The 13,694-nt window shown below is 37.5% G+C and overlaps 1 protein-coding gene across 3 annotated transcripts in view; it reads left to right on the top strand.

Moving 5' to 3' along the window:
- Window positions 1-13,371, top strand: part of ppp1r9a (protein phosphatase 1, regulatory subunit 9A) — a 259,164-nt gene extending 245,793 nt beyond the window's left edge. For 2 of the 3 annotated variants that reach the window (XM_039736777.1, XM_039736778.1), the window contains exons 18-20: window positions 318-341; window positions 746-928; window positions 11,874-13,371. In XM_039736777.1, the coding sequence (XP_039592711.1) occupies window positions 318-341; window positions 746-928; window positions 11,874-12,071 (405 nt within the window). In that variant the 3' untranslated portion in view covers window positions 12,072-13,371. The remainder of the gene's footprint in view (window positions 1-317; window positions 342-745; window positions 929-11,873) is intronic. The other variant, XM_039736779.1, reaches the window with a different exon arrangement.
- The last annotated feature ends 323 nt before the right edge of the window (window positions 13,372-13,694 follow it).

Below are 13,694 nucleotides of genomic sequence, written 5' to 3' on the forward strand. Positions count from 1 at the left end.
ATAGTTCTCTTGTGAAAAGCTGACAAACTTACAGACAGGCATTTGATTTTATATATATAGAGATGATATAGCTTTACAGCTCAGGCTGGCCAGCAGTGCATTTATAATATGACATTTTAAATTATTCTGCCCTTAAAAGCTCAAGTAAGTATTCATGTTTCAAAAGAACACAAACATACTAGATAAAATATATGAATTATATGCTATAGCAGTAATTTCTGTAATGAATGAGATATTTGAATTGTTCTATTTTGATGTTATCTTTCATTGTTGGTCTAATGATCTTTTCACCCTCTTTTTTGTGCTGCTTCACTCAGAGCCTGGATATGATAGATGATGAGGTGAGATAATGACAAAAAAAAGTTTTTCCTATTGCATAAAACATTTAAGTAATATACAGTAAATAGTGTAGAAATACTGTAGTATGCAACACTAGCCTACATCTCATGTTAAAAAACAATAAATGTTTTCTGCTGTCTAAAAGTACTTTCAGTGTTAACTAAAACTGCCCAAGCACATGGGCACACTCAATGATTGTGAGCTCAGTTGTGAATAAACAACAATTTTTTTTAATTGATTAAGCTCTCTCTCTCTCTCTCTCTCTCTCTCTCTCTATATATATATATATATATATATATATATATATATATATATATATATATATATATATATATATATATATATATATATATATATATATATATATATATATATATATATTTATTTATTTTTTTTGCAATCATAGATTCTTGACGATGGTCACTCACCGAAACACAATCAGTGGCAGAACAGGGCGGTCTTTGAATGGAGCAGCCAGCAGGTTTCTCATTGGCTGATGGGTCTTAATATGGAGCAATACATTCCGGAGTTTACTGCCAGAAATATCGATGGAGAGCAGCTGCTTCAGTTAGATGGGAGAAAGTTAAAGGTAAAAACATAACTGTTTTTAGTTATTTTTTGGAATTCAGACAGAATTTTTTTAAATTTGTTTTTCCCTGGATTTTGTAAAACTATACTTATTCCGGTTGAATTTAATAGCAAATCACACTGTAAAATATCCATTTAGCTGTGTTCATGCTTTTTAAAGGATGCGTGCTGTAATTATCAAGTCAAAGTTATTTCTTCACAGTCATTATATATTTTAATTTGCCACATAAATTTTTTCATTACCACAGCATTTTTCATTACTTTTACAAAGACCTTGTCTTTTCTTGAAGCTTATAATGGCACTCAAGGGTACATGGGTCCAAACATGAAAAAAAGGGTTAAACTTAACCAAATACATTCATTTTTATAGCAAAAATCTTATTGGATATTAATCCACATATTGAGATTTTGCAAATGTTGTTAAGCATTGTATCCATATTGCTTTAGAAAGGAATAATTAAAAAAAACTGTGAGATTCAGCCATTTTAAAAGAAGCGCCACTGTTCTTGCTAATTGTCTGTCATTCCACACAACCTTTCACCCCCAGAGGCATCATTTCATTTAGCTCATTTTGCGAATGCCTTACATGCCATTTTCATTTTCAGAACTGATTCCTTATAATTACATTTTCAGGATTTAGACAAGTATCGTATCATTTTAAATGGGTAATACGTCTGACTATGTAGACAAACATATATTTAGCATAATCCCTGAACCTTATTTGTACAAGCTAGAATATACTGATAAAGACATCCAATAGATAGCAGAGGAAAGAGCAGAGAGAAGAGCAGAATTGGAAAGGCAAAAATATGATAGAGCAAAATATGCAACTGGAAGGTACAGCACTACAACAAACAAATGGAAATTGTTGGTGCACATGTGGAAAAGGTGAAGTAATGGCCACTGAGGGAAAAGTGATGTAGGAAAGTGGAATGTGCTGCTTCCATCACTGGAAAATTTAGACATGTTGCTAGGGGGTGAGCCTGCTTTGTTATGCTGAAGTATGTGTTTACTGATGAAGAAAAAAATTTACCTACCATCAATTTTAGAGTTCAGGGGACATTTTTCCACTTTCCAAAATTAAACTGAAAGAAACGATCAAAACCTGAATGGACTGCTTTCATTACAGTAAATTTTATTATCGATCTTACTTTTTGCAGTATTAAATGTTTATTTAGCATTGATGCTTGACAGATCTGAGTCACCGTATAGAGATTACTATTATTATTTACATGGAAAACAATCACGCGCATGATTCAAACCCATGACAGTTGATCCGTTAAGCAGCACAACTAACAACTGCTTGACATTGCTGCCCTACATAAAAGCTACTCATCTATACAGTACTCAGTTTGCCACTGTTATCATTCTATGGCTCTACATTTCAGCCCGCTTCAGTTGCAGCTTTAAATATGGTTTGAAATGCAATTGGCTTCAATAGTAGGCGATCAGGAACACCTTTCCTTTTCCTGTTCGGCTGCAAGTACTTGTCCATGGAGATATGAGCATTAGATACTTGAAGGCCCACTTTCAGTAAGTCATCCATTCAAGTGCTTGCATCCAACCAAAGCACAACAAGCTAAAACCTTAAGGCATTGTGCTTACCATAGGGACGTCGGTGGGAACTGTAAACGCTTTCCTTTTTTAATTTTGTGGTTACATCCTGGATATGTGCATTTTCAAACCATTTTCTCAAAAGACAAAATTGTTCTAAATAACTTCAGACACGTGTTTGGTTTCCTGTCAATCAATTTCTTTATTTACATCCCACCCACAATGGTGGCTGCGAACAGAGAAGTGAACAGGAATAGTATTCTTACTTCAAGTAAAACGTTTCAAGAATCTATGATAAGATAAATATTTATAATTTCCTTTTATTATGCCTCATCAACAGGGAAGGCATGTTTTCTTAAATCATTATTAAAGGCATGTTTGCTGCTCCAAATTGGACATATTTTGTAGTTTTATGTTTTTTTGTTTTTTTTAACCAATGGACTTGTGTACCCTTCAGTCGTATTGTAAGCTTTAGGAGCAGACACAGTATTTTTAATATTTATGAATAAACACTTCACTTTAGTGCACAATTATATGTGGCATATTAATACAGTATATATGAGGAATGTTCAAAATTTTTCCACACTTATATTTTCGTTGGAAATGGTGAAGGCAGAAGAAGTGGTAATTAGGCATTAAAAAGTTGGCACAACGCTGGGAAAATTGCATCGCAAAGGAAGGTGACTATGTAGAAAAGTGATGTCATTTGTTTTTGAAATTCTTAATAAGTAGTTAAAAAAAACTTTTTGAACATCCCTCGTACATTGATTTGAAAAATACTGAACTTATACTTTAGTGTGATTGTGGATTAACACAAATAAGATAAAAGTCTTAAAATGTTGAAAGCTCTTATTAGGATATGAGAGTTTATGTTAATATCTTTTTTAATCAAAATAAAATTTTCCTTAGTCTGTGCAAATTTTTGATTTTGAAATGTGGAGATTTTGTTTTTTCTTTCATTTTTCATGAACTATATGAAGGATTTACTGTTAACATCATGCTTTGTAAATGCCACAAAACCGTTTTATTTTCTGTTGTTTCCGGCATTTTCTGCTTCTGTTAATATGACACAGTGGACAGCAGTTAAGGAGAATGTCCATGAAGTAGTGACATATGACGTCACCCACATGTCTTTAACACTAGAATTGCCAGAGTCTATGAAAAAAATCGTAGATCTGGCCCACCTTAAAACCGTTCTCACCTCTCCGCCAGCGTCCTTTGTCTTCTAAATGTGCCGATTAAGACAAGCAACAAGCAGCTGGCTATTCCATCCCTCACTGTCACAGAACGTTCAGTAAGTTTTCCCAGCTCATGCCTTGTTTGATTATCTGGGAGTGACTCAACTGCTGGAGTTTTAGAGTGGAAATAATAGATCGTTATTTGGAACACACGCATTTAATGTGTGTTCCGTTTCTACAATAATCTGTATAAACACATTGTTAAAACAGAAACTTCTTTTTCATATTTTAGTAATTAATGTTACAAAATGTGCCTTCCCTGTTTATTTATATATCTAGTGACTTCTCTGCCTGTCTGTCTCTCTATTACACAGTGCTCTGTCTGTCTGTCTGTGTGTTATGGATCTTAAAAATAACAGTTATAAGGACACTTGTTCAAGTTATTTGCAGTCTCAATTGTTAAAAAATATTTTAAAAGGAGCATCCCACATGAAAATATAACGATCTCATTAACTGACAGTGCATACCAGTTTATAAATTTTATGTCCGTTTGAGGTTAAAAATAAAATACATTAAACCACATATCAATCAACACACGCTGCACGCAGGCAAGCGGGTGGTGAGAGTGGAGATAAAGACAGATTGTATACAACAGGCAAAAATAGTGTCCACTTGATAATAGCATTAGCTATAATGAATGAAAGCATGAATTAATCAACAGAAATAACTGCAATCGACATTTTAAATTTAACGATTTACTTAAGAAAAAAAGAAAGAAAAACGCCCCACCACGTAGAAAGCAGATGCTTGCAGGGAGGCAGGCAGCACGGCCATGGTTAAAAAGAAAAAAAATGTAACATTTTCTCCCCGATAGGGAATTGAACTAGGGTCTCTGGGGCACGGTAAGCATGCTGCGCTCTGAGAAGCAAATCTTAACGCTACGCCAAGGAAATTGTTTTGTCGTTCTTCAACCTTTTGTGAAAGTGCTTATTTGATCTTTGGAAATCAGACTTCACACATTCTATAGTTTATGCCTAAAATTTGTAACATTTATTAGTAAAATATGACAAAGTTTCTGTTTTAACAATGTATTTACACAGATTACTGTAGAAACGGAAACAACATGAAATGCGTGTGTTCCAAATAACAATCTATTATTTCCACTCTAAAACTCCAGCAGTTGAGTCACTCCCAGATAATCAAACAAGGCATGAGCTGGGAAACTTAGTGAATGTTCTGTGATGGTGGGGGATGGAATAGCCAGCTGCTTGCTGCTTGTCTTAATCGGCACATTTAAAAGACAAAGGACGCTGGCGGACAGGTGAGAACCGTTTTAAGGTGGGCCGGATCTATAAGTTTTTTCGTAGACTCTGGTAATTCTATTGTTAAATGCTAGGACACTTTTTCCAGGAGTTTTCCTGGAGTCCTTCTAGTTTGTTTTCTATTGTGACTAAGAGGAGGAGACGAGACAGATTAGAGAAATTGTCCCAAGGCCAATACCAAATTTGTAACTGATCAGTCAACAGGTTCAAACCGCAAGAAAAAAATCAAGGGGTGAGTTTAAATACAAGAAAGTCTTTTATTAAAAAACAGAATCTCACACCACGATTTTGGACTCTTAAGGACTGCGTGCACCAATCTGTAAACGATCAGTCCAGTGACGTCATGTGCAGCTCAATCCTGGTGCCTTCTGGGAAAGATCGTCATGTAAACCAAGATCCCAGGTGCAGAAAATGGAAGTGCCCAAAATAATAGAAAATGGTTTTGCAAAATAAAGATAAAACGAATTTTCTAGTAGCCCTCTTTGAATAAGTTTTTTTTATTATTTTATTTTATTGAATTTATTAAAATCAAATAACATTCCATAAACATAACTTGAGTTTTACAAAAAAAAAAATGGTTTGAAACAAATCAACTCCCACTGCTGAGAAAGAGAGCCATGCCAGCAGTGTAAAACTTTATGCTAGTAAAGACAAATGAATAGATAAAATAATAAATGAATAAAAATAAATGGAGTAAAAGAGGGGAGAGAATCTGCTTCCTCAATGCAAAAGGTTATCCTAAAATGTTACTGATTAGATCCTGCCAGGATTTGAAAAAGTTCTGCACAGATCCTCTAAGTGAGAATTTGATTTTTTCCAGTTTCAAATCGTATACTGTATAACATCAGTTACTCACTGACTTAGAAAAGTAGAGTTAGGATTCTTCCAGCTGAGCAAGATAAGCCTATCTCTTTGAATAAGTTAGTATTAAATGAATAAGTTAGTATTAAAAATGAATTCTCTGGGAGAAAACACACCAAAATGTATGCATACTGGAATTGGGCTAATTAAAAAAAAAAAAAATGAAGTCTCAAACCAAAGCACGATTTAATTTAATGCTTTTGGTTTAGACATCTCATTAACAGATTTCCAGTATGAACTTTAGCTCATCCACATGACATTGTATCTCTTGGTCCTTTTCCTTTTAACTGTCCTATTCTTGACAGAACACAGTTGACAGTTACACTTTTTTAGATTCTTTGTAGTCAGTTTCTCGCAATAACATCCTGAACATTTCTCACTGAACATTCACTCTTCGCTACTGGCCTGGTCACTGTCTACGAGGAGTCTGCACATATAGTTCTCCGAGTAGCAGGCATGATGCCGCTGTTGGGCCTAAGTAGGCTGATGCACACCCCCTTTGCTCATTGGCCCACCTGGTTTTGTAGCATAGCATTTTTCTTTTTACGAATGACAATTGGCATAGATTCCATACCTGAATTTTAATATACTGTACATTTCCCTTGATTAAAATATCAATTAACTATAAACTTACACAGCTGTTTTTGTGTTTCAATGGGCTGTTAACTCATACACTTCATCAGGGGTATGCAGTCAGTTCTCAACATTTGTAAGTGGATTTAAATACAATGTCCACATTTACATTGGTGTGACTGAACTTTTAAAATTATCTGTTTTTTTATTGTGTATATTTAAAGACAATAAAAATATAATTCAACATACTAGTGACAAATTTAGTCCCAACCTTTAATGAAATCCTGGCACTTCTACTTCAGTGAGTCTCAGTTTTCTTCAAAATCCCTCAAAATATGCAGGTTATATTGATGCACAACTCAACATTAGGCTCCATTTGAGCGAGCGTGTGCTGTGAAAGACTGGCACCATTCCCAGGTCTCATTTTTAACTTCTTCATAAAATGCAACCAGAACAGGCTGCAGCCTCTTAAAGTCTGGAATGAATTAAAATGGCTCAGAAAATAAACTCTTTTAAATTTGTATGTGACAATTCATTTTGCAAGAAGAAAAAAAAAACACATTCAGATTGTCGCCTTTATGGCCTAAACAAGCATTTCATTTCCATTCATAAAAAGAGGTGTGTCATTGTGGGTATTTATTGTAAAAAAAATATAATCAACACTTTGGAAGATGTTGTATATGTCCACCTTAACAACAATAGTGTTGTGTAATTGATATATTCTGCATTTAGTGATTTCTACAATTTTAAATCTTTACACACTTACCACTTTGTCCTCACCCTGATCCTCTTTCATTCTCTGGCTACAAACAGCCTTTGAACCCTGTATTAGAAATAAGCAGGTTTAAGAAAATGAAGAAAGGAATGAATGAATAAAACATGGGCAATCATTTTATGACATGAGCATATTAAAATGAGGAACAGGAGGCTTAAACTACCCAGATATTTTGTTACAGTACAACTTCTTTTTTTGCATAGTGCTCTTCAGTGAGTGCAGGCACAGAGCACTGTGAACAATTCTCAGTTCAAATACAATATGCCGGTGTGGTTGCTTATTTATCTGACGAGGTAAGAAGACGATATCGGGGCAGTCGAGCCGGCGCAAAGATAAAAGATAAGATTAAATCGAGACAACTTGAGAGAAAATGGCGTTATAAACCGTCTGTGCCTTCTGTGATCCTGGGAAATGTGAACTCACTACCAAATAAGATCGACGAACTGGCTGTGCTGGTGAAAAATGTCAGAACCTACAGAGAATGCAGCTTGCTGTGTTTTAGTGAAACGTGGCTAACGTCTACCATCCCAGATGCTAACGTGGAGCTACCCGGGTTTAGCACAGTTAGAGCGGACAGAGACGCAAGTACCTGCGGAAAGAAGAAAGGAGGAGGACTCGCTCTCTATGTCAATACAAAATGGTGCAACTCAGGACATGTAAACGTTAAAATCTCCAATTGCTGCAGGGACATCGAACTGTTGGCCGTAAGTCTGCGTCCCTATTACTTGCCCAGAGAGTTTGGACACGTGATTGTTGTTATTGTTTACATCCCACCTCAAGCGAACGCAGAGATGGCGAGTGACATCATCCATTCCGCAGTTGCTAAGTTACAAACGCAGCACCCTGAGGCACTTGTGCTAATCGCTGGAGACTTTAACCATGTAACGCTGGACAAAACATTACCTGCCTTCTCCCAGTATGTGGATTGTAACACTCGGGAAACAGGACTATCGATCTACTGTATGCAAACGTTAAAGACGCATACAGCGCCACCCCACTGCCTGCGCTTGGGAAAGCAGATCATAACCTGGTTCTGCTTCAGCCTCAATACAAACCAAGAGTGAGGCGCTACCTACAACCACACTCATACAGGAAGTGGTCCCTGAGGCAGAGCAGGCTCTGAGAGACTGCTTTGGAACTACAGACTGGGATATATTGCTTGGGTCACATAGTGAGAACATTGAAGAGGCTGTTGAATGCACAACTGATTACATCAACTTCTGTATGGACATTGTAGTTCCAGTAAGAACAGTATGCTGCTATGCTAACAACAAGCCATGGGTTACAAGTGACATCAAGGCCTTTTGAACCAGAAGAAAAGGGCTTTTAAAGGTGGTGATCAGCATGAGCTCAAGCGTGCAGAAGGAACTCGAGTCCAGCTCAGGGCGTGAAAGAGCAGTACAGGAGAAAGCTGGAGCAGAAGTTGCAGAACAACAGCATGAAGGAAGTGTGGGATGGGATGAAGATTATCACTGGCTGCAGCTCAAGCGGGTGCCGCCATCGAGACAGGCGTGGAAGAGCAAACCAAATGAACAACTTCTTTAATAGGTTTGATCACAGTAACCCACTCTCACCTGGAGTACTGCATCCTCCAACCATCCTTCTGCTGATACCAGCATAGGTGAGACATCCCCACCCACAATTACAGCAGCCCAGGTGAGCAGAGAGCTGAAAAGACTTTGTGCCAGCAAAGCAGCGGTCCAGATGGTGTATCGCCACGACTGCTGAAGGCCTGTGCGTTGGAACTGGGGAGTCCTCTACAGCGCATCTTCAACCTGAGCCTGGAACAGGGGAGAGTCCCAAGGCTTTGGAAAACATCTTGTATCACTCCTGTCCCAAAGGTATCACGTCCTAGTGAGCTGAATGACTTCCGGCCTGTTGCTCTGACGTCACATCTGATGAAGACCATGGAGCGGCTGCTGCTTCACCACCTGAGGCCACAGGTCCGCACGCCCTCGACCCTCTGCAGTTGCATACCAGGAGAAGGTGGGAGCGGAGGATGCCATCATCTATATGCTACACGATCCCTCTCCCACCTGGACAGAGGCAGTGGTGCTGTAAGAATTATGTTTTGGACTTCTCTAGCGCCTTCAACACCATCCAACCTCTGCTCCTTAGAGACAAGCTGACTGAGATGGGAGTAGACTCACACCTGGTGGCATGGATTGTGGACTATCTTACAGACAGACCTCAATATGTGCGTCTTGGGAACTGCAGGTCTGACATTGTGTCAGCAATACAGGGCGCAGGGGACTGTACTTTCTCGGTCCTGTTCAATCTATATACATCAGACTTCCAATATGACTCGAGTCCTGCCACGTGCAAAAGTTCGCTGATGACACTGCTATTGTGGGCTGCATCAGGAGTGGGCAGGAGGAGGAGTACAGAAAGTAATCAAAGACTTTGTTAAATGGTGCGACTCAAACCACTTACACCTTAACACCAGCAAGACCAAGGAGCTGGTGGTGGATTTTAGGAGGCCCAGGCCCCTCATGGACCCTGTGATCATCAGAGGTGACTGTGTGCAGAGGGTGCAGACCTATAAATATCTGGGAGTGCAGCTGGATGACAAATTGGACTGGACTGCCAATACTGATGCTCTATGTAAGAAAGGTCAGAGCAGACTATACTTTCTGAGAAGGTTGGCATCCTTCAACATCTGCAGTAAGATGCTGCAGATGTTCTACCAGACGGTTGTGGTGAGTGCCCTCTTCTACGGGGTGTGCTGGGGTGGCAGCATAAAGATGAAAGACGCCTCCGCCTGGACAAACTTGTTAAGAAGGCAGGCTCTATTGTAGGATTAAAGTTGGACAGTTTAACATCTGTGGCAGAGCGACGGGCACTAAGCAAACTCCTGTCAATCATGAATAATCCACTGCATCCACTGAACAGTGTCATCTCCAGGCAGAGGAGTAGCTTCAGTGACAGACTTTTGTCACTGTCCTGCTCCACTGACAGACTGAGGAGATCGTTCCTCCCCCACACTATGCGACTCTTCAATTCCACCCGGGGGAGTAAATGCTAACATTAATTTTATTTTTATTTTTTCATTTTTAATTACTATTTAATTTAATATTGTTTCTTTGTATCAGTATACTGCTGCTGGATTATGTGAATTTCCCCTTGGGATTAATAAAGTATCTATCTATCTATCTATCTATCTATCTATCTATCTATCTATCTATCTATCTATCTATCTATCTATCTATCTATCTATCTATCTATCTATCTATCTATCTATCTATCTATCTATCTACAAGTAGGGATTATACTAATTACTAAATACAGAATGGGCACTATTAGCAGGTAGTGCTGCACACAAAGCTGGAGATCAGTGATGGAATGGCCATATCTGTTGTAGAGAACCCACTGTGTGATATTCTCAGCACTGTGAGAAATCCAGCTCTCCATTGCACTGCCATGCTACCTAGAAATTTACTAATTCATCTATTTGTTTCCAAAATTTACATGGGAAACACAAAAGGAAGCAACCCTGGAGTCAATGTTAGGAGTGAAGCTTGTGGAAATTGGCTTAAGACCTGCATACCTAGAGAAACCACTCCAAATGTACACATATTGTAAATTCTACAGTTCAGATATTCAAATAGTCACAAATAGTCACAATCATCGTCTTTAATAAAACCCCTGTGTGTGTCCAGGTGTCCGTGTGTGTGTGTGTCTTCTGGTGAAGTGCACATGCGCGGGGCCGCACGGCACATGTTCAGTCTCTTCCTGTGCATTCCCTGTGTGTGCAGAGAGAGACACACACACACACACAGGCGCGCGGGTGACAGACAGACACACACACAGGTGCACGTGAGACAGACAGACACATACACAGGCACGTGGGAGACACACAGGCGCGTGCGAGACAGGCAGACAGACACAGGCGCGCGCGAGACAGGCACACACAAACAGGCACAAAAGACACACACAGGCACGCGTGAGAGAGAGACAGACAGACAGACACACACACAGACGAGAGAGACACACACACAGACACAGATGCACCCGCTTAAGAGAGACACACACACATGCAGGCCCGCGAAAGAGACACACACAGGCTTGCGCGTGCATTGTTACAATGTTACTTTTCTTGGTTGTTTATTAAATTACAAATTTTTCAAATGTTCATTTTTTTCGCTGTGCTTAAAATTCATTAAAAAAAGTGTTTTTAGCGAACAGGTCATAAGGCGCAAAGTCTTGCAGTGTTAGTTTTCTCTGTTGTTCAAGGTTTTCTTAGTGTTATTCAATGTTTTTACATTTAGTGTACTATTACTATGTGCATTCAATGGTATAATTAACTATATTTGTGCTTAAAAACTTAAAAAAAATATATATTTACATACAGTTCATACGGTCTGGAACGGATTAATTGTATTTACATACAGTCCTATGGGGGAAATTACTTCAGTTCCACTGTATTACTATCAGACAAAATTACAGGCATTTTACGGAAATACAAACCAGTATTACTGAGAGAGAAAATTAAAGGCGCACAATACAGTGACGCATATTACAGCCACATACAAGGTCCCTTGCCATTTAATATTGACTGTTCCTGCTAATGTTTATGCACTACTGTTCTAGCGCCCGTTATTGTAACGGGCTTAATGTCTAGTTATAATATAAAAAGACTGTAGGAGATATCACTTTGAAGATTTGTTGTTTTTATACTTTCAGTCTCTTGGTGTTGCCTCTTCTCAAGACCGGGCTTTAATTAAAAAGAAACTTAAAGACTTGAAAGCTATCTTGGACAAGACTCGCAAGACACAAGAAAAACTGGAAAAAAAACAGGAAAAGCTTCATAAGCAACAGAAATCAACCAAAACTACATGCACTCAGTCTGCTGGACTCGCTGAGGGAAGCAATAAGCAGTAGTGGAATTGTCAGTTTTTGTTGCAGATTGGTGTCAAGTGGAATTCTAACCGGTGTCAATGGTGTCCCAAAGCGTAAGTAACAGGTTGAGCAATGAAAAGTATGGATGAACAACTTCAGTGTTCTTCACTTCACAGCAGCTAACATACATGTCAGTCAATGTTACTTATTCCCAGTGAAGCAACCCGGGTTATCACTTCAGCATCACTCCTTACTGTCTACCTTGTCCTCCATTTAGCACCATGCAGTTTTAATATATTAAAATATATGTCAGGTAAGAATGTTTTTTTTACTAATGGCTGTATTGTACATAGGGCAAAGGTTAAGTAAAACTCTTCAAAAATAAGAATATTGTGCAAAGAAAAAGAAAAAAATTTAGAAAAGGCCTATACATACTACTAGATTCAAACATTTCAAATATATAACAAAACATTTTTTTAAATTAATGTCAATGTTTTGAACTGGCACTAAACATCAGGCAAGTCAAAAAATAAGCAGTTACCTGTAAGTCCACAATCAATCTTACAATTTGACAATTTCACTTAATTACAAAATTAAAACGATCTCGTGTTAAAAAGCACAATGGAAATGTACTCTGAGAGAACATAATTTTTTATACTTTATTTTCTGTTTTGTAAATATTTCTTGATTCTTACCAACAGTTGCACACTTTCATTTTAATAACATCTTTTACTTGTGTGGGATGTTAATGTGAAATCTTTCCAAATATCTCTTGAAGAAGTCACGCATGCATGCTGATGGAAGTGCTCAAAAATCAACTTTTATTAACCTCAATAATCCCTGCCTACAACTGTAAATACTGTCCTACATTCACTTGTCTAACTATGTTGAACCTTTCATTGATTCATCTGAGACTCATTTGTTATTTTTAATGGTTTATATTTTTTAGTTTTAAAATGACATTTATTTTCCGTTCATTAATGACTAACCACTGGTCCGTGAACGCTCACCTAGGTGTTAAGTACTTGTTACTCCACTGTGTTCTATTTATTTTGCATTCTGTTTGTCTACCCATTTTATTATTTTATATTGTTTTTGTTTTGTCAGCTCTCTTTATTGTGTTTTTTGTCTTTTTTTGTTGATGTTTCTTAATGTGCTTTATTCATGAGCTACATTTTATAATGTTTTACAAGCCCAGAATGTGAAAATAAGGGAAATAACACTTGATGTTATGCGTCACTGCAGCAGGGCCACGTGGTATCCACGTTTATTCTGCACATTCCGTCTGCTAAAAATAAAATTATATATATATATATATATATATATATATATATATATATATATATATATATATATATATATATATATATATATATATATATAAGAAGCAATACTGGAGTTGTTCTGTGATCGAGTATTGCATTAGGTGCAGAAATCTGGAGTCAGCACTTGAAAAATTAACTTAATACTTGTAAAAAAAAAGAAATTTAAAAATAAAGGTGTATACTTATGTATATATTAAAATATGTATTATGATTAGTCATTAACATGTTAACTTGCTGAGGTTTTCTGTCTTTCTGTTATTTATTTATTTTTTTTAATTCAGCTCTTCTATCAAGTTTTTCAGGTATCTCCTCAAGATGGCAGTCAATAATTCAGTGTAAG

Source organism: Polypterus senegalus, chromosome 15 (assembly GCF_016835505.1).
Source record: "Polypterus senegalus isolate Bchr_013 chromosome 15, ASM1683550v1, whole genome shotgun sequence".
NCBI classification, from domain to species: Eukaryota; Metazoa; Chordata; class Cladistia; order Polypteriformes; family Polypteridae; genus Polypterus; species Polypterus senegalus.